This window comes from Antechinus flavipes, chromosome 3, assembly GCF_016432865.1.
Source record: "Antechinus flavipes isolate AdamAnt ecotype Samford, QLD, Australia chromosome 3, AdamAnt_v2, whole genome shotgun sequence".
In the NCBI taxonomy this organism is placed as follows: Eukaryota; Metazoa; Chordata; class Mammalia; order Dasyuromorphia; family Dasyuridae; genus Antechinus; species Antechinus flavipes.
The window spans coordinates 518,335,778-518,360,581 of NC_067400.1; the positions used below are offsets into that span (position 1 = coordinate 518,335,778).

Sequence of the window (24,804 nt, forward strand, 5' to 3'; positions counted from 1 at the left end):
CCATTATTTTACATTATTTTAAATTCTAGCCCAAATGTACTAATTCCCAAATTTCATCCTCACCTAAGTTGCAATCCAGAACAAAACATCAGCTTTTAAAAACACAAATGTACTATAAGTGATTTTATGTGAAGCTTTAAATACCACACTCTCCAAAGATTCAAAATTGTGGACAACTCAAAGGTCAATTGACAGGGACCACAAGGTACAAGCAGGCTTAAGTCTATCTTCAAAAATAATCAATACTCAGAGTTAAAGACTATTATTCAGGAAATGTTTTAACAGGAAAAAAAGAAAGAGAAAGGCTGATTACAATAAGACATTATTAAAAAATTAAATGGATGGTAATAAGCAAATAATGTTACAATGATAACCAACTCTTGTTGGGTATCAAGGAATAGGATAATTTAAGTCTAAAGAGGAGATGGTGGTTTTAACTTGAAAAATAGTCATTAATTCCAATTCAATACTAAGCAGTTGCATACTTCTCATATAAATGAATAATATGATTAATATTCTTTTTAGAGGAACTGTCAAACATATTCATGGACAATCAAATCACTCACACACACAAATGTATACCCCATAGTACCTAGAGGCAAGTAGTGTATTAAAAACTGGAATGGGAATGAAGAGTCCAAATAAAAATTCCTACTTTGATATAAATTAGCAATATATCTCTAGACAAGTCATTTACCTTCTTAGGCCAATTTTTTTTCATTTGCAAAATGAAGGGGTTAGTGTAGATAATCCCTAAGATCTCTCTTCCAGCTCTAATATTTTTTCACTATATGTACACCTAAGGAAATTATTAAATTATCTTTTCTGTTTTGCAAATGACATTTTTGAAATGGACTAGAAAGCCTGTTATCAATTCCATCTAATTTCACCAAATGAAAAGTTCCAAAAGATATTTGATAAAGGATTTTGATGGGAAAAAAAATTAATTCATTTATCTATCACTGAATTACCTCTGTGTGATTCTGACAAATGCCAAAGAACCTTGAGTTCTTTTAAGTGTACATCACTCAAATTTCCTCATAGATGCCAGGCTTACTACTCAGGTCTCTTATAAATAAGAGAACAGTAGTCAGCGATCAGGACCAGATACATCTACAGAGCTTAAGAACTAGAAGCCAATAGAAAATTGAGTTAATTTCAGTTACTCTATCTCTACTGTCGCAGCATATAATCAATTATTGTATCTAGAGCATTGAAGAAAGGCAATTTAAAGAAATGCAACCACACATTTTGGTGGATTTCTGAATTATGAGCACGTACAAGACCAATAGTTTAGAATAAGGAATAATATATTTGCCAAACATCACTATTATCTTTATAATGGGAAGCCAGCCAAAACCACAAGCCCTGTTTATGGTTGTTGGAGGATTCTGGAGGATATAATAATTAAGATATTTTAATAATATCTCATATATTTGACTTTCTTTTAAGTGTCTTATTTTTCCACTTTATCTGAAAATACAGATACAATACCATTCCCCAAAAGATAAATGGTCAAAGGATATTAATAAACAGTTCTTCAAAAAAAGAAATGCAAAGTATTTTTAGAGAAGTTGCCAGACATATCCATGGACAATTAAATCACTCACACACACACATACAAAATATACCCCATAGTACCTAGAGACAGGAACTGTATTGAAAAAGAGTATTGCAATGGGAACAAATACAAGTTTCTGCTTTGATATGAATATACATACATCAATTGAGGAATGGTTACATAAATTGTGGTACATGAATATAATGGAATACTACTGCTCTATGAAAACTGATATGTGTGTTGAATATAGGAAAAGCTATGCGAACTGATGCCAAGTGAAATAAACTGAGCCAAGAAAACAACACACACACAGTAACTATAACGATCTAAATAGAAGGAACAATGACTCATCAAAAAATCAGAAGTAAATATAACAAAAATATAAAGATCAAGTGGGACTTGAATGAAGAGATATGAGAAGACACTCCCAATCTACCCCTTTGTGCAAGTTAGAGATTCACAAGTATTACACATTGTACATGTTTCTAGACTGTCAATACATCATTCAGTTGTGATCAACGTTTTTCTCCTTTCTTAAAAAAAAACTACTATTTGTCATTTGGGATAGCTCTCAGGGAGGGGGTGAGGAGAGCTATATATGGGAGAGTGTAATGATATCAGAAACAGAAAACATCAGTAATGTTATTTAAAACAACAAAATCAATCTCATCCTCAAGAGACTGGTTAAAATGACAAAAGCGAGAAAAGATCAACATGAAGGGCCTAAGAAACACAAGTACATTAATGATCTTTTTGTAGAGCTGTGAATAATCCAACCATTCTGGAAAGCAATATGGAACTAGGCCCCCAAAATTATTCAACCACAAAGAAATCAAAGAAAGAGAAAAAGGACCAATGTGTATAAAAAATATTTAAAGTAATTCTTTTTGTGATGACAAAGAATTGAAAATTAAGGCAGTGTTTATTAATTGACAAATGGCTAAACAAGTTATAGTTACATGGATTCAATAAAATATCATTGTAGTATTAAAAATGGTTTCAGAAAAGCCTGTAGTGACTTCTATGAACTGATCCAAAGCAAAGTGAAAAGAATAAGAACAATTTACATCATAGCAATATTGTAAAGATAATCAACTTTCAAAGACTTGATAGCTCTGATCAATAAAATGACCAAACACAATTGTAAAGGACTCATGATGAAACATGCTAACCATCTCAAGAGCAGAAGCTGATGGACTCACAGAATGCAGATTGAAACCAAATTCTTCTCTTTTTCTTATTCTTTGACATGGATAATGCAGAAATTTGTTCTGCATGACTATACATATTTGTAACTATACATATTTATAAGCCTTCTTAAGGGGTTAGGGAAGAAAAGTATTTGGAATTGAAAACAAAACTGAATTTAAAAATAAAAATAACCCTAACAAATAGTTATCCATTATTTTCTTCAAAACTTGTGAAAATATTCAGAACAAAATAAAAACAATTTTTTTCAATTGATTTTCCTATAGCCCAGATACTAGGTCCCTCATTATACTGGATGGTTGTTCTACTACTTTAGAGACTTTACAGTTTATTAATGTCCTACATAAAATGTGGCATTTCAAACTAAGCAAAATACTTTGTGTTTGACAAAGGCAAAGAATAATAGGAATATCACCTCATTTTCTGTACCACATGCCTCTCTTAATGCAGCCTGAAATCACATTAGCTTTTTGTACTGCCAGGTCCTATATCCTTCTTAATGCAGTCTGAAATCACTTTAGCTCTTTACATTGCCAGGTCATACTGCTGATTCTTGCTGCCCCTTCTTCCAGATAGGATTTTTTTTCCCCCCAAAAGATGTTATCTAGTCATTTTAATTCAAATATTTGACTTTACATTTTGGATCCTGATTATTATCCAATGTGCTATTTACTCCTTCTCAATTTTAGTCATCTAAGACTTTGATAAGCATGCCACTTAACTGTTCTCTTCATGTCATGGATAAAAACGTCAAATAGCAGAAAAAACAAACATTTCTTAAGTAACTCATATTCATGGCACCACACTATGAATCCTGGTGCATTTCCCTGAAGACTTCCTTCAAACTTAACATGGAATGACTACTCAACTAATTCCAAATGTACTTTACTAATTAGTAACAGCCAACATTTATGTGATGACAAATATATGCTAAGAGTTTTACAAATATTATTGTATTTGATTCTCAAACAAACCTGGTAGATAGGCCCTGTATCATCCCTATTTCTACAGGTGAGAAAACTGAGGCATAGTTCTTAAATATCTTGTCCAGGGTCATATTAGTATCTGAAGCCAGATTTTAACTCAGAAGATGTCTTCCTGACTCCAGTTCTAGTATTCTATCTACCACGCTACCTAGATGCCCCTAATAAATGTACTTATCTCACAGAATCTAGAACATATGTCTGAATCTTGTCCAAAAAAAAAAGCATGTAATTATGACAAAAGCTTTGCTAAACCATTTGGTAATGTTTAACATATATTGGATTACTTGACATCTAGAGGAAGAGTTGGAGAGAAGGGGGAAAATTGCAACACAAGGTTGTGCAAGGGTTAATGTTGAAAAATTATCCATGAATATGTTTTGAAAATTAAAAAGCTTTAATAAAAAAAACCATTTGGTAAATTATTGTTAGAAATTAAAGTCAAGGCATATAAATAAATCACCCCCATAAACTGAAGTCTCCTATCTTATTCTTTCTAAAAAAATATTTTTTTAATGATGAAATTTTCCTTTTTTTATTACTGTAATATCTTTCTCATTCTCCATAATCTTTCAAAAGTCACTAATAGTAGCTCACTAACCACACTGGCCAGTTTTTCAAATATTCTGGGATTTTATTCCTCTAAGAGATTAACAATTTCAGGATTCAATTAGATGTTTTCTTACTATAACCTTAAATAACTAAGATTTCAACTATTAACCATTTTTGTTGTACTTTTTCCCATTAAAAAAAAAAAATTCTCTATTGGACAAAATGAAAACAAAATAATCAAACAGCTGTTACCTTTACTTCATCACTACTTATAATGACCTCACCTAAACAAAATACTAATCACTTCTTTTAATTTTATCAAGATCCTTTCTCTGATCCTGCCCTCCCTCTCCCCCCTCCCCCTCCCACTGTAGTATTCACTGGTAGCCTCAACTCATCCTGAGATTTGGCACTCCTGACAATATTCTTTTTTTTTTTAATTCTTTATTTTTCCCCAGTTACACATAAAAACCATTTTCCTTCTGGTTATACATGTACATTCTTTTTTTTTTCTTTTTTAAAAAATATTTCTCGAATGTGAACTATCTGCATTTTTGTTTTTCTTCCCAAGTTATTTATACCTTCTGAATCCAATTCTCCCTATGCAACAAGAGAACTGTTCGGTTCTGCAAACATATATTGTATTTAGGATATACTGCAACATATCCAACATATAAAGGACTGCTTGCCATCTAGGGGAGGGGGTGGAGGGAGGGGAAAAAAATTGGAACATTAACGAGTGCAAAGGATAATGTTGTAAAAAAAAAAATTACCCTGGCATGGATTCTGTCAATATAAAGTAATTATTAAATAAAAATTTTTAAAAAACAAAACAAAAATAAAATAAAATAAAATACTTTAAAATTTAAATTTAAAAAAAAATATTTCTTTATGAATCATGTTGGGAAAGAAAAATCAGAACAAAAGAAAAAACCACAAGATAAAAAAAAAAAAAAAACAGAAGAAAAAAAAAGTGAACACAAGATGTGTTGATTTATATTCAGTCTCTCTGGATATGAATGGCATTTTCCATCCAAAGTATATTGGGATTAACTTGAACCACTGAGAAGAACCAAGTATGTTATAGCTGATCATCGTACAATCTTGCAATTACAGTGAATAATGTATTCTTGGTTCTCCTTGTTTTGCTCAGCATCAATTTGTGTAAATCTTTCCAAGACTTTCTAAAATAAGTTTGTTCATCATTTTTTAACAAAACAATATTCTATTACTTTCATATACCATAACTTAATCAGCCATTCCCCAATTAATGGATATGTACTCATTTTCCAATTCTTTGCCACACCAAAAAAGAGTTGCTACAAACATTTTTGCATGTGTGGATTCTTTTCACTCTTTTATGATTTCTTTGGAATACAGATGCAATAGTGGCATGCTGGGTCAAGTGACTACTGGAGCACTCACTTCCCCTAAAGGGTACAGTCCTTTATATTTCAGCAATTAATTTTTCCTAGTTGATTAAAAAGATGTCCAAAATTGAAATTTTCTTCATCATTTCTTCCACCTTGTAAAAGAAGAAATTATCATGTCACTAAATGAAGCCAAGAATTTATTAAATGTTTTGTTTTTTTAAACAAAAAAGCTCCAGCAGAACAAATGTCCTGATAACCATAGTTACCCATAACAATTTTATTAAAGGAATATTTATATGCTTCCTGAGATTCTCATCTATTTAATCTTTTTTCCCAGATATTTCCATGAAAATAACATGTCTACCTTTTCCCAATTTCTGTCAACTACCATCCACCCCACTGCACATCTTATACCAGTCCTGGATTTCCTCATATAAGTATAGTTTTTTAATATTCAATGCTACTTCACCTTCCCTTGTGTTCATGCTCTACCTTTTAATAAGGCATATCCTTCTATATCCATATTTCAGGAATAAGTTCTATCCCACTAAGTCACAATCATATGTATAAGGTTAGATTTCCTATTGCCATTTGTATGTCTATTATTCGATGTTTATTACCCCAAATCTGTGCACCTGCATATAAACATCTTGGATCACTTGTTTTATTTTTGGCTTCCTTCTTGAATTCTGTCTCCTTTGAATTGTAAAGTACCCTTTAGTCTTTTTCCTATGTTGTAGCAATCACTTTCTTACACCATGTGGACTAGCAAACATATAATGAAGGCAGTTTCTCCCTAACCTAACTTTTCAGTTTCAAGTTCTCTTGAATGGATTTGTAAGACCTTAGGCAACTATTTTTCTTCTGGTTAAATACACTTAATCTCTTCTCAAGGGCTTATATGCATTACATCTTAAAACTGTGGTTTAGAAATTTAAATTTTATTCTCAGACATCAACTTCTTAACCAAATACTAACTCTGCAGATCTACCATTATCTCCCAAAGCACCTGCTTTCAATCGCCCCTGCTTTCAACCACCAGCAGTGCTAAAAACACCACCCATGTCCCTAAGATACTCAATTTCTTGCCAAGGACATCATAATTTCTATTAGTGTTTCATAGGTTTCTTCTGCCAGCATTGCTTATCCTTCTGTGAAGTGGGTATGTAATGATCAGGTTTGACAAATCTCCAGGGTATGACACATTCTAGATATGTTCTCTGAAAAGATTGACTTCTTGCAGTGTTAATGTTAGGTCAACCAATAATAGTTGCCTCCATCCCCTTCAAGAGGGTCAATCCTCATCTCTTCTATTGGCCCTTACTGAATATGAGCCTCTTTCTTAATTCCAGAGTTTCTTAAACTATGGGTTTTGATCCACTTGGTGCCACATAACTAAGTATGGGAGTCATGAAAATATGATTTATTATCAGGAAATGTTTGATTTGTATACTTATTTTATATACCTATATAATTTGAGGTAACATAAAAATTTCTCCAGAAAAAAGGAATCATGAATAGAAAATGTTTAAGAAGTCCTACTTTACACTATCTATGGATCCTGATCATTACTTCTTGGAATGCTAGCAGGTGTTTTCTCCACAGTTTGCCCAGCCACCCCTTTCCATAGAAAGATCTCACACAAGTTACTTAGTTCTAAGTGTTCAATGATTCTTCTTCATCTCCTTCCTATTTGTTCTTCTATCTACTCTTCTCCCAAACTCCATAGAAGAAGAAAGGAATTGATTCCTGATTTTAGGATTGTACAAAGAGAAAAAGAAACTCACTAATTGAGTTCTGACCCATGTTCGGCCACCAGGGTAATAAAGAGTCATTCTTTATTAATCATAATGTAGTAAAATGATCATCGATAATATGCTTCTGAAAGACTCAAATTTAAATGGAGAATGATTCTACCTAAAAGACTTGGTATGTAAAGAACAACGAACAAAAACAATTTCATCTCAAATTGTTCTGACTGCAGCCCAAAAGTTCTGGTATGATATCTCATTGTTGTAAATTATTCAGAACTATGATCATCACAAAGACCAATCACCATTCTAGACCATCATCTCCTGATGAATGCTACTCTCCTTCTTGGTAGAAAGGTGATAATCTAGATGGGTAGAATGGGCAAAACATTTGTTTTCTAAGGCTATGTTTATTTGTTTCAAAGAAGAGTTAGGAAGGAAAGTTGAGATGGAATGGATAAATAATGACAGGCATACTTAAAGAAAGAAAAAAATAGCAAATCTTTTAAAAAATACACAAAAGAGAGCAGAAGTTCAAAGGGGGCCATGGTATAAGCATTGGAACTATCATGTTGAATTTGAAATTTAAAAAAATTTAATTTTAAAAACATCAATATTTCCAATTTCATATTTTCAATTTTCCCTATTCTCTTTATTGGGAAATATTCATGTTTGTCAAGTTCATAATAATAAAAATGTTTAAATAAGTAATATGGAATGTTTCCCCACTGACTAAAATCCACTATAAAAACATGAGTTTGCCGTAACATCTTACATTTATATTGCATTGTAAGCTTTGCAAAATACTTTATTACCTCATTTACTGCTTTAAGTAAGTACAAGTATTCCAATTTTATAAATGAAAAAACTAAAGACCCAGAGAACTGAGATGGTTACATGGTCATGGTCATATGGCTTATTAGTAAATAAACTATAACTGGAATCTATATTTTTCTAACACACAATTGTAGAGGGCTGAAACTCCAAAAAGATATGCTTGAATCAAACAACTGAGCACTTAAGGCTAATTACCTATTTGATGTGAGATAATGACACTATTAGCATATATTTGGATAAATGGCTCTTCTCACTATTGGTGCTTGCTGAAAGCTTGGTGTTAAAATAATGAAAGGCAAGGACTGGAGGGAGGGTGGAGGGAGAGATGCCAGAGGCACTTGGCTACAGGACAAGGAGGAGGAGAGAGGCCGGTGACTGGATTCCAGAATCCAGGAGACATCTTTGGCAAGCCTCATGGCAGTTTGCCTACCTCCTTCACTTCTCCCCCTAGACTCTGGCTGACCCAAGGCCCTCCACGAAGCTAGCCCGTACTCTACACACAACTAAGTTAATGAGCATTTATTGCGCATCTATTGTGTGTCTGTTACTGCACTCAGTGCTAGTAATAAGAATGGTAAAAGATAAATCCTGATATCAAGGAGTTTCCAATCTAATAGAAAACTATGCAAACTATGTAAGATATATATGATAAATCTGAGTTAATCCCAGAGAAATGGCACTAGCATTAAAGGAGAAGAGGAAAGATTTCATGCAGAAGATAAGATTTTAGCTAGGATTTGAAGGAATCCAAAGAAATCAGGAAGCAGAGGGAAGGAAAAAACCTATACATTGGGAGGTCTTTCAGTGAAAAAAAAATTAGGAGACAGAGAATCTTGTGTGATTAACAGCCAAGAAAGTAGTGTTATTGAATCCTATCATAGAGTAGGTGGAGGGGAGCCTGGTATAAAAATACCTTTTCAGTATTTTTAAGTAAGTTATAAAGGGCTCTGAAAGCCAGAGAGAAAAATTTTATCTTTGATACTAGAAATAACAGAGAACTACTAGAGTTTCTTGAATAAGTGTGTAACTTGATCAGTCCTGGGACTTAGTCACTTTGACAACTGAGTGGAAGATGGCCTGGACAGGGGAACAGATCTGAGGCTGAGAGGCTATTATAATAGTCTAAATAGTGATGAGGGCTGTGATGAGGGCCTGCATAATGTTGGTGGCACTGTTAAAGAAAAAGGAATATATCTGAGATGCAAGAGATGCTAAAAAGATAGAATGAACAAAAAAATGGCAATAGATAAGGGAGTGGGGTGAGAGTAAAAAGCCAAGGATAACACGAAGGCTGAGAGCCCAGGTGACTGGAAGATGAATGGTAATAGGAAAATTTAAAAGAGAGGAGAGTTTGAGGGGAGTCAGGAAAAAAATAAGTTCAGTTTTGAACATGTTGAGTGTAAGAAGTCTATGAAAGATCTAATGTGAGATGTCCAATAGGTAATTCAAGATAGAAGAGTACAAGATGGGAGAGAGGTTAGGACTAGAAAATGATCTCAAATGATTTGCATAAAGATGATAATGGAATCTATGTGAACTATAGTCCAGGAGAAGGTCAGGAATAGCCATAATTGGCAGATACAACTGGATGAAGATCTAGCAAAAGAAAACGAAAAGGAACTGCCAGACAAGGGGGAGGAGAAAGAAAAGCATCACAAAAACTCAGGGGGGAAAAAAGCACCTAGTGTTCTTTCCATAGCACTGCAACATAACAGAGTCTCCTATTTTCATTTAAAACCCTTCAAATAATCACTCTTTTAACTCTCCAAAAAGGCATTATTTCACTCATCCTGCTACTTAAGTGCCCCTAAAGTACAAATAAAAAGTATACTTTTAAAAATAAAAAGCAAGTACTAAATTTATTTGAAAATAACAAATGCCTAATGATTCTCTATTCAAATATATGCTCATCTGGACATAGTCTAAGTATCCACCAGTCTTAGCCCAAGAAGAATTCAAAGTAAAAATCTTCTTGTTGAACAACTTCAAGACCTGAACACCCTTTGCTCTGGAGTCCCAACAAAACTCAGATACTAGTAATCTATTACAGAAGAAATATAAGATATCTCTGTTCAACCTTTCTTTGTTATTCCAGTGCTTAGCACTGGGCCTGGCATACAGCAGGCATTTATTAAATGGTTGCTCATTGACAGGATCACAGACACTGTCATGAAGACAAATGAATTTCCAAACACTTATTTACCATAATTTCTGACCCAGGAGTTCACTTTTTTCCTTTCATAGTCTTAAAATTAACCATAAACTACATAAATTTTTGAAAAAAAAAAAAAAGATGAATACTGAATCTCACAAACAGAAGCCACAAAAGTACAAGGGTAAGTAACCACAAAACATAGTATAGGTTTTACTTCAAGTAACTGAAAAAGATGCCCTTCTCAGTCTTTTGAAGTCTACAAAAAGGCAAAAATCACATTGTTTAGTAAAACAAACTTCCCCAGCAGAAATAAAATCCTCTGGTATCTAGTACAATGCCTGCACAAAGGAGCCACTTAATAAAGATTCACTGAATTAGTGAATCATTCATTCAGTAATGAGAACTACAATTTACAATTTATAAAACCAAGCAATTCTTGAATTAAAATGACCTCTTTCTAAATACTGCTTTCTTTTCCCACACTACTTTCACAATGAAGAAAAGACTATTAGAGACAGTCAAGTTCACCATTCTAAGAGTCAGATATGACAGGAAAATTTCCAAAGTGTTCTTCCAGGATGATCAGTTACATTTCACTGTGTCTATTTCCTGACCTCCACTATAGATTTCTCTATTCTCTTGTCACTCTCTCTTCACAAAGTACAGAGAGACAAAAGTTACTCCCTGCAAAAGGGGTCAATACAATTCACATAAAGAGGCAAATAAAGAATTGGAACACAATACCACCATGGAAGAAGTTACAAATCTGAGGTCTAGATCAAATTCAAGTCATCTCTATTAAAAAAGCTCCAGACATATTCTAACATGTTGTCTCACGAGAAATATCACAGCCAGTCTCACAACCACCATTAATGAACTCATCTAATAACCACCCTCTTACAAATAAATGACCTGGCTTACTCATATTGACAATTTATAGTGTCAAATATGCATTCTCTCTCTCTCCTCTCTGTCTCTCCAGATCGAAAGATATTTTTGTGTGTGTGTGTGTATCTATTTATCTATCTATATACACACACATACAAATATACTGGCATATATTTGAGGGTAGGGCAAGGAAGATAATTCTTACCTCATGAGATTGAAATATAAAATTTTAAAAAGTTAAAAGATATCCATCAACATTTTCAGATCCAATGATCAAAAGAAGGTATTCCTATTCAACCAATTCATAAGAAATTTAGTGAAAAGTGGCAAAATATTAATTTATGTTTATGGAAAGAAATAAGGACAAATTAGATAAGAGATAAAGGATTACCATATATACTAAAGAAATTTTTCTTTTTAAGTATTACAATTCTTTGTCGACAACAGCTATATAATTCAAATTTATTAAATTGAATGCCATGAAATAGACCAATACTAAGATCACTTATTGACAGAGTCAAAGATCATCAGAGCTAGGAGGTTTCTTAAAGATTATCTGTCCAAGAGCCAAGATGGCGAAGTAGAAGGAAGCAATGCAGCTGAGATCCTGTCCACAACTCCTCCAAACAAATGTATACCACACCACACGCTGATGGAGAAATCACAGCTTAGAAAAAGAGAAAGAAAAAGGAAAAGATTTAAAAGCCAGCAGTTGCAATAGTGTGGCTCAGATCTTAGTCTCAAAGTAAAGTCTTACTTCAAACAGCACTGAACCTACCCTACCGAGGCATAATAACTAAAACAGGAAACCCAGAGCAAAGAGGATCCTAAAATCCTGACATTCTGAGGTAACACAGTTTCTCAGGTAGATGATTGGAACAAAGTCCAATAGGAATCTATGCTTTCTCAAATCCAAATATAGATCAAGAACTTGAAGAAGTCAGATCAGGGGGCAATAATAAGATTTCTGCCATGGATCAAACCCCTGTGAAAGCACTAAAAGCTTACATGTTCCCCAGTCTGTTTCTGAGATCCTAGAATAAAACAACATTTAACACTCCAAAAAAGCAGCAACAGCATCAGCCCAGAACTTCCTTCCAGAAGTGTGGAAGAATTCAATCCTAATATCAGTTATGAAATCCAGGAAATAGGCTAGAAGAACAAGAAAACAAACAAAAAAAGGATACCAACTTAATAAGCTATTGTGGCAGTAGGAATGCTAAAGACAAAAATGCAAAGGAAAATTACTCCAAAATATCTACAAGCAAAGTCTCAAGAGAAGAACACGGCTCAGGCACAAACTCAAATAGAATTTCCAGAAGACATGAGGCAAATATTTTGGGCTTTTTTTAACAGTTTAAAAAATGTTTTACAAATGGAATTAGAATACATGAGGAAAAAAAGTGAAAAGAAATGACAGCAATGGAAGAAAAGAATTGTAAAGGGAATTTATAGTTTGGCACAAGCAATTCAAAATTTTGCCTAAGCAACAAACTACTTGGAAATTAGGATAGATTAATTAAAAATCAATAACTCCATTTGGCAATAAAAAATATTAAAAGAAACTCAAAAGACTTTTTTTTATAAAAAGTATGTAAAGTATCTGATAGCAAAAACAAGGGACTTGAAAAACAGACCAAGGAGAAAACTATGTAAAAATAGTTTGACTAACTGTACACCATGACCATTTTAAAAAAGAGAAAGAGAACCTAAACATCCTACTTTAAGATGTCATAAAAGAATGCCCAGATCTCTTAGAACCAAAAGGCAAAGAAGAAATGAAAAAGAATTACTTCCTGAAATGGGTTACCTGCCCAAAATAAAAAACTCCCAGGAACATCACAGCTTCCAAGTCAAACAAAAAATATTACAAGCAATGAGGATGAAAAAAGAACTCAAGTACCAAGGAGACACAGGATTACACATAACTTAACAGATTAAAGAAAGAATAAATTCTAAACAAAACAAACTCTAAGAATGTACAAAAATCTAAGTCCTTTTAAAGTGACAAGAATGAGAATCTAACTGTGTGATGATCAACTATGATAGACTAAGCTTTTCTCAGCAATAAAGTGATCTAAGACAATTCAAACAGACTTGGAATGAAAAATGTCATCTGTATCCAGAGATCAAATCATATTGCTGGAATATGAACAAGATTAGAAAGGAAGCAATAAACTGGGAAAACATTTTCACAGTCAAAGGTTCTGATAAAGGCCTCATCTCCAAAATACATAAAGAATTGTCTCTAATTTATAAGAAATCAAGCCATTCTCCAATTGATAAATGGTAAAAGGATATGAACAGACAATTCTCAGACGAAGAAATTGAAACTATTTATAGACATATGAAAATATGCTCCAAATCATTATTAATCAGAGAAATGAAAATTAAGATAACTCTGAAATACCACTACACACCTGTCAGATTGGCTAGAATGACAGGGAAAAAGAATGCAGAATGTTGGAGGGGAAGTGGGAAAACAGGGACACTGATACATTGTTGGTGGAATTGTGAATACATCCAGCCATTCTGGAGAGCAATTTGGAACTAAGCTCAAAAAATTATCAAACTGTGCATACCCTTTGATCCAGCAATGCTACTACGGGGTATATACCCCAAAGAGATCTTAAAGAAGGGAAAGGGACCTGTATGTGCAAGAGTGTTTATGGCAGCCCTCTTTGTAGTGGCCAGAAACTGGAAACTCAGTGGACGCCCATCAGAGGCATTCTCAGTGGAGAATGGCTGAATAAATTGTGGTATATGAATATTATGGAATATTATTGTTATGTAAGAAATGACCAGTAGAATGATTTCAGAAAGGCCTGAAGAGACTTACATGAACTGATGCTAAGTGAAATGAGCAGGACCAGGAAATCATTATATATTTCAACAATACTATATGATGATCAATTCTGATGGACATGGCTCCCTTCAACAATGAGATGAATCAAATCAGTTCCAATAGAGCAGTAATGAATTGAACCAACTACACCCAGTGAAGGAACTCTAGGAAATGAGTATGAACCACTACATAGAATTCCCAGTTCCTATATTTTTGTCCAGCTGCATTTTTGATTTCCTTCACAGGTTAATTGTACACTATTTCAAAGTCCAATTCTTTTTGTGCAGCAAAATAATTGTATGGACATGTACACATATATTGTATTTAAACATACTCTAACATATTTAACATGTATTGGTCTATCTGCCATCTGGGGGAGGGAGTGGGGGGAAGGAGGGGGAAAATTGGAACAAAAGGTTTTGCAACTGTCAATGTTGAAAAATTACCCATGCATATATCTTGTAAATAAAAAGCTATAATAAAAAAAATCATAGTTGATCAAAGCATACTATTTTCATTTTGCTGGGTTTTTTTTCTTTATCACTTTTCTCTTTTGTTCTGATTTTTTTTCCCACATGACTAATATGGAGATATTAGTATTATGTACATATAGTACACATATAACCTATATCAAATTGCTTGCTGTATCAAATTGAGGTAAAAGAGACAGAAAAAAAATTTTGCAACTAAAAATCTTACAGAACTGAATGTTAAAATTTATCTTTATGTGCAATTTGAAAAATAAAATGCTATTAAATTGGGAGGGAAGAATGGGAATCTGAGGGAGGGCTTATAATTTGGAGAATAGATGAATTAATTACATAAATATAATGGAACATTATTGTGCTCAACTCTTTTAATGACCAACCAAGATTCCAGAGGACTAATGATGAAACATGCTACCCACCTCCTGATAGGTGAAAAATTAAGAAAACAGAAACAAATGCATTTGTAATATGGCAAATGTGGACATTTGTTTTGAATGCCTATATATGTTCATAATAGGGTTTACTTTTGTTTTATTCTCAATTGGGGATAAAGTAGGGAGAGGGAGAATTAGAAGGTGTATCTTGTTCGATTACAACAAAATTTTTTTTAAAAAAGAGAGATTATCTATTCTAATTTTCACACTTTAAAAATTAGGAGGAAATGAAGATCAAAGAAGGAACTTTGTTTATTCAAAATTACAGGATCCAATAATACAAAACAAACCAAGTCTTCTGTTCCAAGTTCAGTATTGTTAGCCTATGCCACTAAGGCTCGAGATGTGCTTCACTTTTTATGGGACCCAACACTGCATCGAGTTGAGTTTGCATCTCACAAAACTGAATCTGAAAAAATTCAGATGGCATACTCTACAAGAAAGAGAACAAGGTTCTGCCCCACTAATGAACAGGAATTATGGCATTTCCCCAGATTATCTTTTAGCCTAAGTGGATCATATGAAGAGCTAGTTGGAGACTCCTAGCAATGGCAGAATTTGTAAATATAAATTATAGAATTAACTGGGTTTTAAAAACTCTGTCAGAAACTAATTTGATCTACATTAAGGTTTTAATGTTGTGCAAAACATGGCATAATTAGTGCTTTGAAATTTTAACTGACTTCAAGTGACTGGTTAACTTATTGGCACAGCCCATTTCTTCAAATATACTAAACACCCTGTGCCTGTCTGGGTAGAATACTCTATACATTTATCATAGTACTTTAATCAATCTTTTGATTTTCACTCATTGATCAGGCTTCTGATTAATCCATAAACTTTAATTTGATCTTCTGAAATAAGCAGACTGAATAATGCAGAGAGACTGGTTAAAAACTGAATACTTTCTAGCCACCACTTGTCTAAAGGGCTAAAACACAATAGCTCACATTGCTAAGAATCAAAATATTACCCTGGATTTAAGTATACTCATATATGTGGAGTTATTATAATAACCAGATCAAGTTATTAATTCAAAATTTAAGAATTCATTTTCTACTTTGAAAAAAAAAATGACAAACTAATTTGAACTGTATTTATCCCTGAGTTATTTTTTATGTTGTACTCATTTTTATCCTGCTGCAGTACTGGGAAACAACATAAACAAAAATTATTATTATACCACATCTTTCTCTCTGCTCCACTGGGACACTTAACCCTTAGTGTCCTAGTGAATGCACTATTTATACACATGGAATGTAGAAATCAGAGTGCAGCAATTTGCCTACCAAGTCATCAAATTCACTTCTCACTTCAGTAAAAAATAAACTAAATATAAATCAATTAAACATTCTTGATTTCAAATTTCCACATCTGAAGAATAAAGATTATAAACCCCTACTCTACCTACTTCATAGTACTGTTAAGATCAAATAAGATTTAAGCACTCCATCAACTGTAAGTATTATATAAATGAAGAGGAAGTCAGTACTCTATACTGACCTAAGGACAAACGCTTGAATTTCTTAAAAAATGCCTGTATTCGTTTTAACTTTTTTCTGTTATTTGCTGCTTTTTCATATATGTGGAATATTGAATTTGCAGATCAAGCAGCTGCTATAACCTAAAGAATACAACATGCTTATTTTAAAACAGAAGAAAGCCACCTGTTAAGTTATTTTCTTGCTATTAATATAATAAGTATCTTGCCTTAAACACCAAAGGAATTCAAAGTAGTTTCATTTCAAACTCAACTACCTAACCCATGCTTCAGGCCAGTTCCTTTAAATGAGGAGACACCACCATCTTGTGGAGACTTCAAGTATTGCTGCTAATGAAACTTAAGAACTGAACATTATTTGAACCTATTTCTTATTACTCTAATTGCTACTATACATTATGAGTACTGCATAATTTACATCCATGAATACAAATCAAAGCATACTTTTCCTTATTTTCTCAGTTTTTCTTGAGGGCTTTGACCTTTGTTTTCTATCGCAACATGACTATTTTAGAAATAGTTTGCATCATTATACATGTATAAAATGCATTAGATTGTTTGCCTTCTCAATGAGGAGGATGAAGGATAGAAGGTAGGAAGGAAAAGGATTTGGAACTCAAGGTGAATGTTAATACCTGTTTTTACATGTAACTGGGGAAAAAATAAAATATTAAATAAAAGGTATATAAACGTTTTAAAAATAAAATTGAATACAATTAATTTCTGAAATTTAAATGAAAGATTTTCTGAAATACATTGTTTGTAGAGTTAGATATAATATGTATACACAATAAGTGCAAATATCTTACACTATACTTACCTTGTTCTCAAATGGTGCCCCATAATAGCCATCATTTAGCCCAAAAATTATTTCATTCTGGTTGCGAGCATGAATCTAAATGAAAAAAGATACACTAAAATTGGTTAATTTTTCTTATGCCTATTAAGTTTTTCTACAGACAACAAAAATAAAAATAGGTCCTAATAACTTTTTTTTTAAATGAATGCTGCTCCAGCTCATTAAGTGATTTAAACCAGAAAGTTGTTTTAGTTGACAACCTTGACCTCTGGAGCTCCCCATTCTCCCATATTTTTCATCTCAAGATCCTTTAAGATGTCTTGTTCTTTCTTTCTTTTCCCAGCCTCAGAAGAAGTCATTCTCCTTCCTTTTCAGAGCCATCCCTTTAAAATGCACTTAATCTTCTCTCCTGCCAGTAGCATTCCAGTAGCATACTTCGCCAATTATCCTCTTACTTCAACTTCTTACTATCAACTGCTTTTTTCCCTGCTGGCTACAGAATATGCCCATCTCTCTCATTCAAAAAATCTTCACTAGATCCTACCATACTTTAAACTACCATCCTAAGTATTTTTCCTCCTTAGCTAATTCCTTAAAAAAAAAAAATCTCTGTTTGCTATTTTTATTTCTTCTCTGCCTCAACCTTCAATCTTTTACAATCTGATCTCACTCAAAAGAAAGTGCTTTCCTCAAAGTTATCAATGATTTCTTGACCATCAAGATGGTCTTTTCTCAGTCCTCATTCTCAACTTATTTGCTTCTTTGACACTGCTGATTGGTCTTTTCTCTTGGACCGATTTTTTCTGGGGTTTTGTGACATCTCTCTCTCCTAGTTCTCCTTTAACTGACTGACTACTCCTCAGTCACCTCTGCTGACTCATCTATATCATACCACCTAACAAAGAGTGTTCCCCAGACATCTATCTTAGGTCTTTTTCTCTCCTCCTTTTATATTCTTTTTTGAAAACAACATTACTTCCCATGGGTTTGAGTCCCATCTCTGCGCAAATAAGTCCAAGATGTATCTATCTAGCCCCAGGGCCTCCTCTGAGCATTAGGTCCATATTATTAATTACTGATTAGACATTTAAAACTAGATATCCTTAGTGTCGAAGGGAATACACTATTTATACACATGGAATGTATATAAATTAAACTAAATAAGTCCAAAATTCAACAAATACACTAATTTCTTTTCTCTAAATTTTTCCCACTTTCAAACTTTGTCAAAGGTACCATCAACCTTCCAAAATTTCATGTTCCTAATGTTGACATTATCCTGGATTCTTATGTCCTGCAATCAAAAAAATAGGCCTTTTTTGTTTCTCAAGATGATACTACATCTCCTCTCTCCATGAATTGCAATAAATACCCTACCCTCCATGCTTAAAAAGCATTTCCTCATTACTCCACTTTTTAGTCTCTCCCTTTCTTTAGAATGGAGCTCAAGCATCATATATATATTTTTTAATGACTATGTCAAGAGTTGAAAGCATCATCAGGGTCACCAACCTAGAAGACTAGAAGGATTGTATTACCCTCAACAGAAATAGAGAAGTAGGGGAAAAATAAAAATATTTCTGTTGGACATATGAAGTTTTAGATGGAAATGGTAGAACCAGTTTAAAACAACTACTAGGCTATTGTAAACTAGCTTGAATATAATATGTGAGGGTCACCAAGTTGGAATGTAAAGAAAAGAGCCTAAGACAGAGCACTATGTTACATACACCATTAGGGGGAAGGAAATAGATGACAAACCAAACAAAAAGCCTGTAAAGTTTAAGATATTGCGAATGTACTAGATCTGACAACTGTTTAGATTCATAATTTAAAGGAGACGGAAAATCAAAGATGAATTTGAGACTATGAACCTCAGAAATTTGAATGATAATTGTACACACCAAAGAAACAGGTAAATTTAGATGAAGGGCAGGTTTCAAGGAGAAGATAACAATAGAAGACATGAAGGGTCAGAAATGAGTTTGGGAGGAATCAATGTCAGGATAGATAAGAAAATACAAGAAAGGCCTGGTTATATATTTGTACTTATTCACTTTAAATTTATACCATATAAACTTATATTTGTTTTCTCTTATGTTAAATGTAAGCTCACTCCAAGGAGGAATTGTTTCATTCTTTATATTCAAATCTTCAATGACTACCACAGTGTTCGGAACATAGCAGTTAATAAATGATTGCTAATTGACTTATATACAGAAGCATGTAGTTAGTGGCAAGGAAATAGACAAGCTAACAGAGTAATTGGGACTATGTATAAAAGATCAATGCAAAATTACCTGTTGACCCATGTATTTTAGTCCATCCAGAGAGACTTTCCACTCAATCAGCAGCTGGAAGAGATCTTTCTTTCCACCCCAGATTCTTACCACAAAACAGGATACTGATGTGTCAAGATGGTCAGGCATTATTCCAAAATCAAGACTTCTCCAAGTTGGATTCTATTGATTGGGGGAGAAAGCATTTAAGTAACAAATAACTTTTTACAATTATTTCATCCAAAGTACAAATTATTCTCACTTTAAAAACTGTCTTTGGAGTATCTTATGGAGTCACTGAGTGAAATAATAATGTTCCAATTAACATCCAAGAGGTTACAATAACATTATTTATAAAAAACATCATCAAAAACATATAATATCTCATATAGCTATAATCATCAGGAAATAAAATGCTTCTAGGGAGTGAATTTTACAGATAACTAAATTTATGCTTTTAAAATTATTAAAACTTTTTTAATGTATGCAACAAATCTTCCTAAAAATAATAGCTTTAAGAAATGACAAGCAGGATGATTTCAGAAAAACCTAGAAAGATATGCATGAACTGATGCATACTGAAGTGAGAATACTGTACACAGTAACAGTAATACTGTTTGATGATTTAACTATTCTCAGCAATACAATGAAGATGATCCTAAAGGGCTAATGATGTAGTAAGGTCTCGAGGGGAAAAAAACTACTATGGTTTGAATAATGACTGAAGCATGCTATTTTTCATTTTCTTTTTTACTTTTTTTTTTCTTTTATTCAAGTCTTCTTGTGCAAAATGGCTAATATGAAAATGTTTTACATAATTGTATAATCTCTATCTGATTGTTTACTGTCTCAGGGAGGGAGAAAGGCAAAGAAGGAGAGAGGAACAGAATTTGTAACACAAAACTTTAAATAATTTTTTTTAATAGCTTTCATTTGTCTAGCAAAAAAAATTTACAATTTATAAAGTGATCTTCCTACAAATCTGAGACAGGCCAAATAATCATTATCTGTCCCATGTTAGAGAGAAAGGAAAAAGAGGCTAAAAGGTAAAAGTTATTTGCTCACAGTTACAATCTCTTAGCTCTGTGCATTTCCTCTAGCTGTCCCTCATTCCTGGAATACTCTCCCACTTCCACTACCTATTAATCTCCCTGGCTTTAAGTCCTAACTAAAATTGCTTCTTTTACTAGAAACCTTCCCCAACTCCTCTTAATTCCAATGTTTTTTTTTTTCTTTTAATTATGCCCTATTTATCATCTACATAGTTGTGTGTGTGTGTGTGTGTGTGTGTGTTTGCATGTTGTCTCCTCTATTAGATTGTATAGTCCTTAAGGGGAAGAACTATCTTTCACTTCTTCACTTCTTTTTGAATCCCCAGCATATAACAAAGCACATACTGGGGACTTAATAAATGTTTACTAAGTGAATGAATAATGGCAGAACAAAATGAAAACCTGGGTTTCATTTGTCCACATCCAGTATGTTTTCTAATATTCCATAGTGACGCTAACAAAATATATGCTTGACTAAATAAAAAATTCTAAACACAATTTAACCTTTTTGTTGTTGTTGTTACAGAGTCAATATCATGAATAATATTATGAACTGTGGTATAATGGAAAGAAAACTGAGTTATTTATCAGCTTTACCACTTAGCTACTTTACTGTTCTAAGCTCCAGTTTCCTCCCATGAGAAATGAATAAGTATATAATTTCCAAGACTGCTTCATGATCTTTAGCTTTTTCTATTCATAATGATAATTGATTATTCTACTACACTATAATAGTTTCACTGTCTATTGAAACAGGTAATAAGTATATAAACATAAATAACCTTACAAACATAACTAGAGGGTCTCTACTAGGCTTTTTCAGTTTGTATTATATCAGACATCGATTCTATCTTATTAATTTTTTTCCCATTTTAACAAGCACTTAGAAGAAAGAGAAAGAGAAGAAATGGAGAAGAAAGGGAGAGGAAAGTGGAAAGGCAACAATAACAAGAAAAAATGATAAAATCAAATAAATTCCCATGTTGCGCATGTCCAAAGCATAGATTTCATTATATATCTTGAATCTACTACCTCTCAAATATTATTTTTAAAATTGTTATCAAAATCTACTTAAAACAACATTCCCTAAGATCAGGCCAAGATTTGTACTTGGAAGAAATTAAAATTAAGGTTACTGCGCATTGTCCAACAGAGGTGCAAAGTCTTCACATTAAACATGAAAAATTTTTTATAAAATGTGCCATTTGCTGTGTTTAGGAGAGCAGAATTCTCAGGCATTAAATATATACTTTATTCTATAATAAGTAATGTAATACTTATGTAATAGAGTAATAATAATGTAACTACAATTGCACTCTTTGATCTAATCATTTTATTGCCAGGACAATACATTGAGGATAGATCATTCCAGACAAGAATATTCATGGCAACTATGATCATTAAAAAAAAAAAATAAAAAAAAAAAAAAAAACAGAAAACAATGTGTTTAATGACTGAATAATGGCTGAAAAAAATATCATATGCATCTAACACTATTCTGACAAAAGAATGATAACTGCTGACCTAGATTGATAGGAGTTTCTTCATTCCTATACCAACACAATCACAAGTTCAGTCCCAAGTTCTTAAAAAAATAACAACTATGAAAAACAAACTGGAGAAGAAAATGGGGAAAAAAATTGGCAAAGCAATTCAGTATCTTTGCCAAGAAAACCCTAAATAGGATCACAAAGAATCAGACATGACTGAAACAATTCAACATGAAAAACAAAAACAGTATACTTTTATTTTTTTCTATTCTTTTTTCTACATTTAAATTTTGTTGTTAATGTTTACAAAATTTAGCATTTTAAAATGTGTGCATATCTTTAATAGGTTAATGTTATGATTCTTACAAAGTACTAAGACAATGGAATTGATAAGAGACAATAATTACCTAATTTAGCATGGTTCAGTATGATTGATCTGATCCTACAACTCCTACAAGGAGTTGTTATGGGACAGAACTTGAAACAAGATACTACGTGGAATTGAGGAGACAATGGTTAAATCTAATTTAGCATTGATTACATGCTACAACAAATAATGGTTTTCTAGTGACGTAATGATTGCACTATACTCAGTGCACAGCATATAAGCAAGAAGCTCTCAGGGCCAGACACAGAAGCCCACAAGCCCACTCTGGGAGGCAGAGTCAGATTCATTCCAACTTCCACCTTTGTGCTGGCTGGAGATTCGAAGGAAGAAAGGCTGAAGCTGGCAGAGGCAAAGGACTAGTGGCAAGAGCTCTGGGAACCAAGAAGGTCTCTAAGAAAGCTAATCAGGCCCAAGGAAGGAGACAATAGTTGGAAAGAGAAAATAAAGGATCTGGACTTTAATACCTGGCTGCATTTGAGGTGATTATTGAACTGAACTGAAACTAAGGCTGCCTCCAGAAGCTCCCCAAGAAACCTGTTACTGGAGAACATTATACTTTAGAGAAGAACATTGCAGGTTAAACTCTAAGTACCTAGTTACTTTTCCTATTTCTAGTCCTGACTTTAGTTTTCTACCAGACCTACTCCCTTGCTTGCTTCTACTCAGCTCCAAATCAATAAGCATTTATTTATTGTGTGCCAGATACTGTACTATATATTGGGAATAAAATATAAAAACAAAACAATTCATATTCCATGAAGAATAGAGCTCACATTCTATTATATTTATATAAATTTATTCAACTTGAAACAGTGATGTCATGGATTCAGGATTTCCTTCTAGTAATAAAGATTATAATCCATCCTATGTCAATCTTATTATGACTAGGGATTCCACATAACATGCTAGAGGACTTCCTCAAGCTGTTCCAACATTCAAGGAAGACTAGGAGAATATTCTAGCCATTCACATCACTTTTACTATACAACAATCCCATCTTCTTTCTGTCATAATAATAGCATCCTTTAGGGGCAGCTAGCTGGCCCAGTGGATAGAGCACAAGTTCTGAAGTCAGAAATATAGAGGGCTGGAACTCTGGAGAAGTATACTTGAAACAAGGTGTGTTAACTCAATAGAACTGATGAGACGATGGTTCTCTAGTTCACACATATACTTAGTACTTAGCATGGTGATGTAATGTTTCTTTACTTCATACATATTCAGTATGTGGTAATGATGTAATTATACTAAGGTATATAAGGGCAGAGAAGAACTGGAAATGATTCATTCCATGTTTGACCAGCCACATGGTGGCTCTCCTGCCTCATTCACTCCTCCACTAAGACCAAGGACTCGAGCTGATCCTCAAGTCCTCCAGAGAGCTAGTCCAGACATTACATTTTGGCGTCCAAACATGTACATAAGAACCTACACTCAACAGTTCGACTGACATGATCGTAAGTCTCCTTGACCCAGAAATAGGGTGAGTATAAAAATAAACAAGCAGGAAACTTTGGTAAAGGCTAAACTAGTCACTTTCATTTTTTTTTTTATCTGAAATGGGACAAATACTAAGAAAAGAGTCTCCCCCACACCAAGGGAAATATGCAGAATGCATAGTTAGGTTAATAAAGAAGCAAGGTTTGTTGGTAACTTGGAAGCTGATCACTGGACTCTATACAATTGGCTTTAAGAACCCCACAAGTTCTAACAAAGCAGCTGAAAAGCATGGAGAATTGGACAAGAACAGCACTGAGGAAGTTAAGGGGTGTGGTGTTTCTCACTTTCACAGCTCAGTTACACTCGAGCAGGCGCCATTAGGGCATTCTCCATCTCTTGACCATCCTCCCACAATTTCATCTTCATGGGTGGAGGGAAGAAGAGAAGGGGGAAGGGCAGTGACACCATCAGCACTACCTATGGAGGAGCTTTGTCCATCCCCTATGACACAACTACAAAGGGCACTAATTAAAGCTAAAAATGAAGGACAAGTTACATCTGATTTAAAAATAGAAGCATACCCTGTGATTGAAGAGTTTGACTCTTCAGGTCAAGAAAAAAGAAAATACATTCTGTTTAATCTAGAAGTTATCAAAGATCTGAAAAAGGCTTGCACTCTTTATGGGTCTATATCGTCTTATGTTAAGATGATATTAGAGGATTTGGCTTTTGAAATTTTAACACCTAATGACTGAAATCTATAGCAAAGACATGTTTAC

At 33.4% G+C, this 24,804-nt stretch overlaps 1 protein-coding gene across 2 annotated transcripts in view; it reads right to left on the bottom strand.

The window, feature by feature from the left end:
* UVRAG (UV radiation resistance associated) overlaps nucleotides 1-24,804 on the bottom strand; it is a 410,809-nt gene that overhangs the window by 297,568 nt on the left and 88,437 nt on the right. For both annotated transcript variants that reach the window (XM_051987076.1, XM_051987077.1), the window contains exons 4-5: nucleotides 19,677-19,838; nucleotides 17,398-17,472 (exon numbers count right to left, since the gene is read on the bottom strand). In XM_051987076.1, the coding sequence (XP_051843036.1) occupies nucleotides 17,398-17,472; nucleotides 19,677-19,838 (237 nt within the window). The remainder of the gene's footprint in view (nucleotides 1-17,397; nucleotides 17,473-19,676; nucleotides 19,839-24,804) is intronic.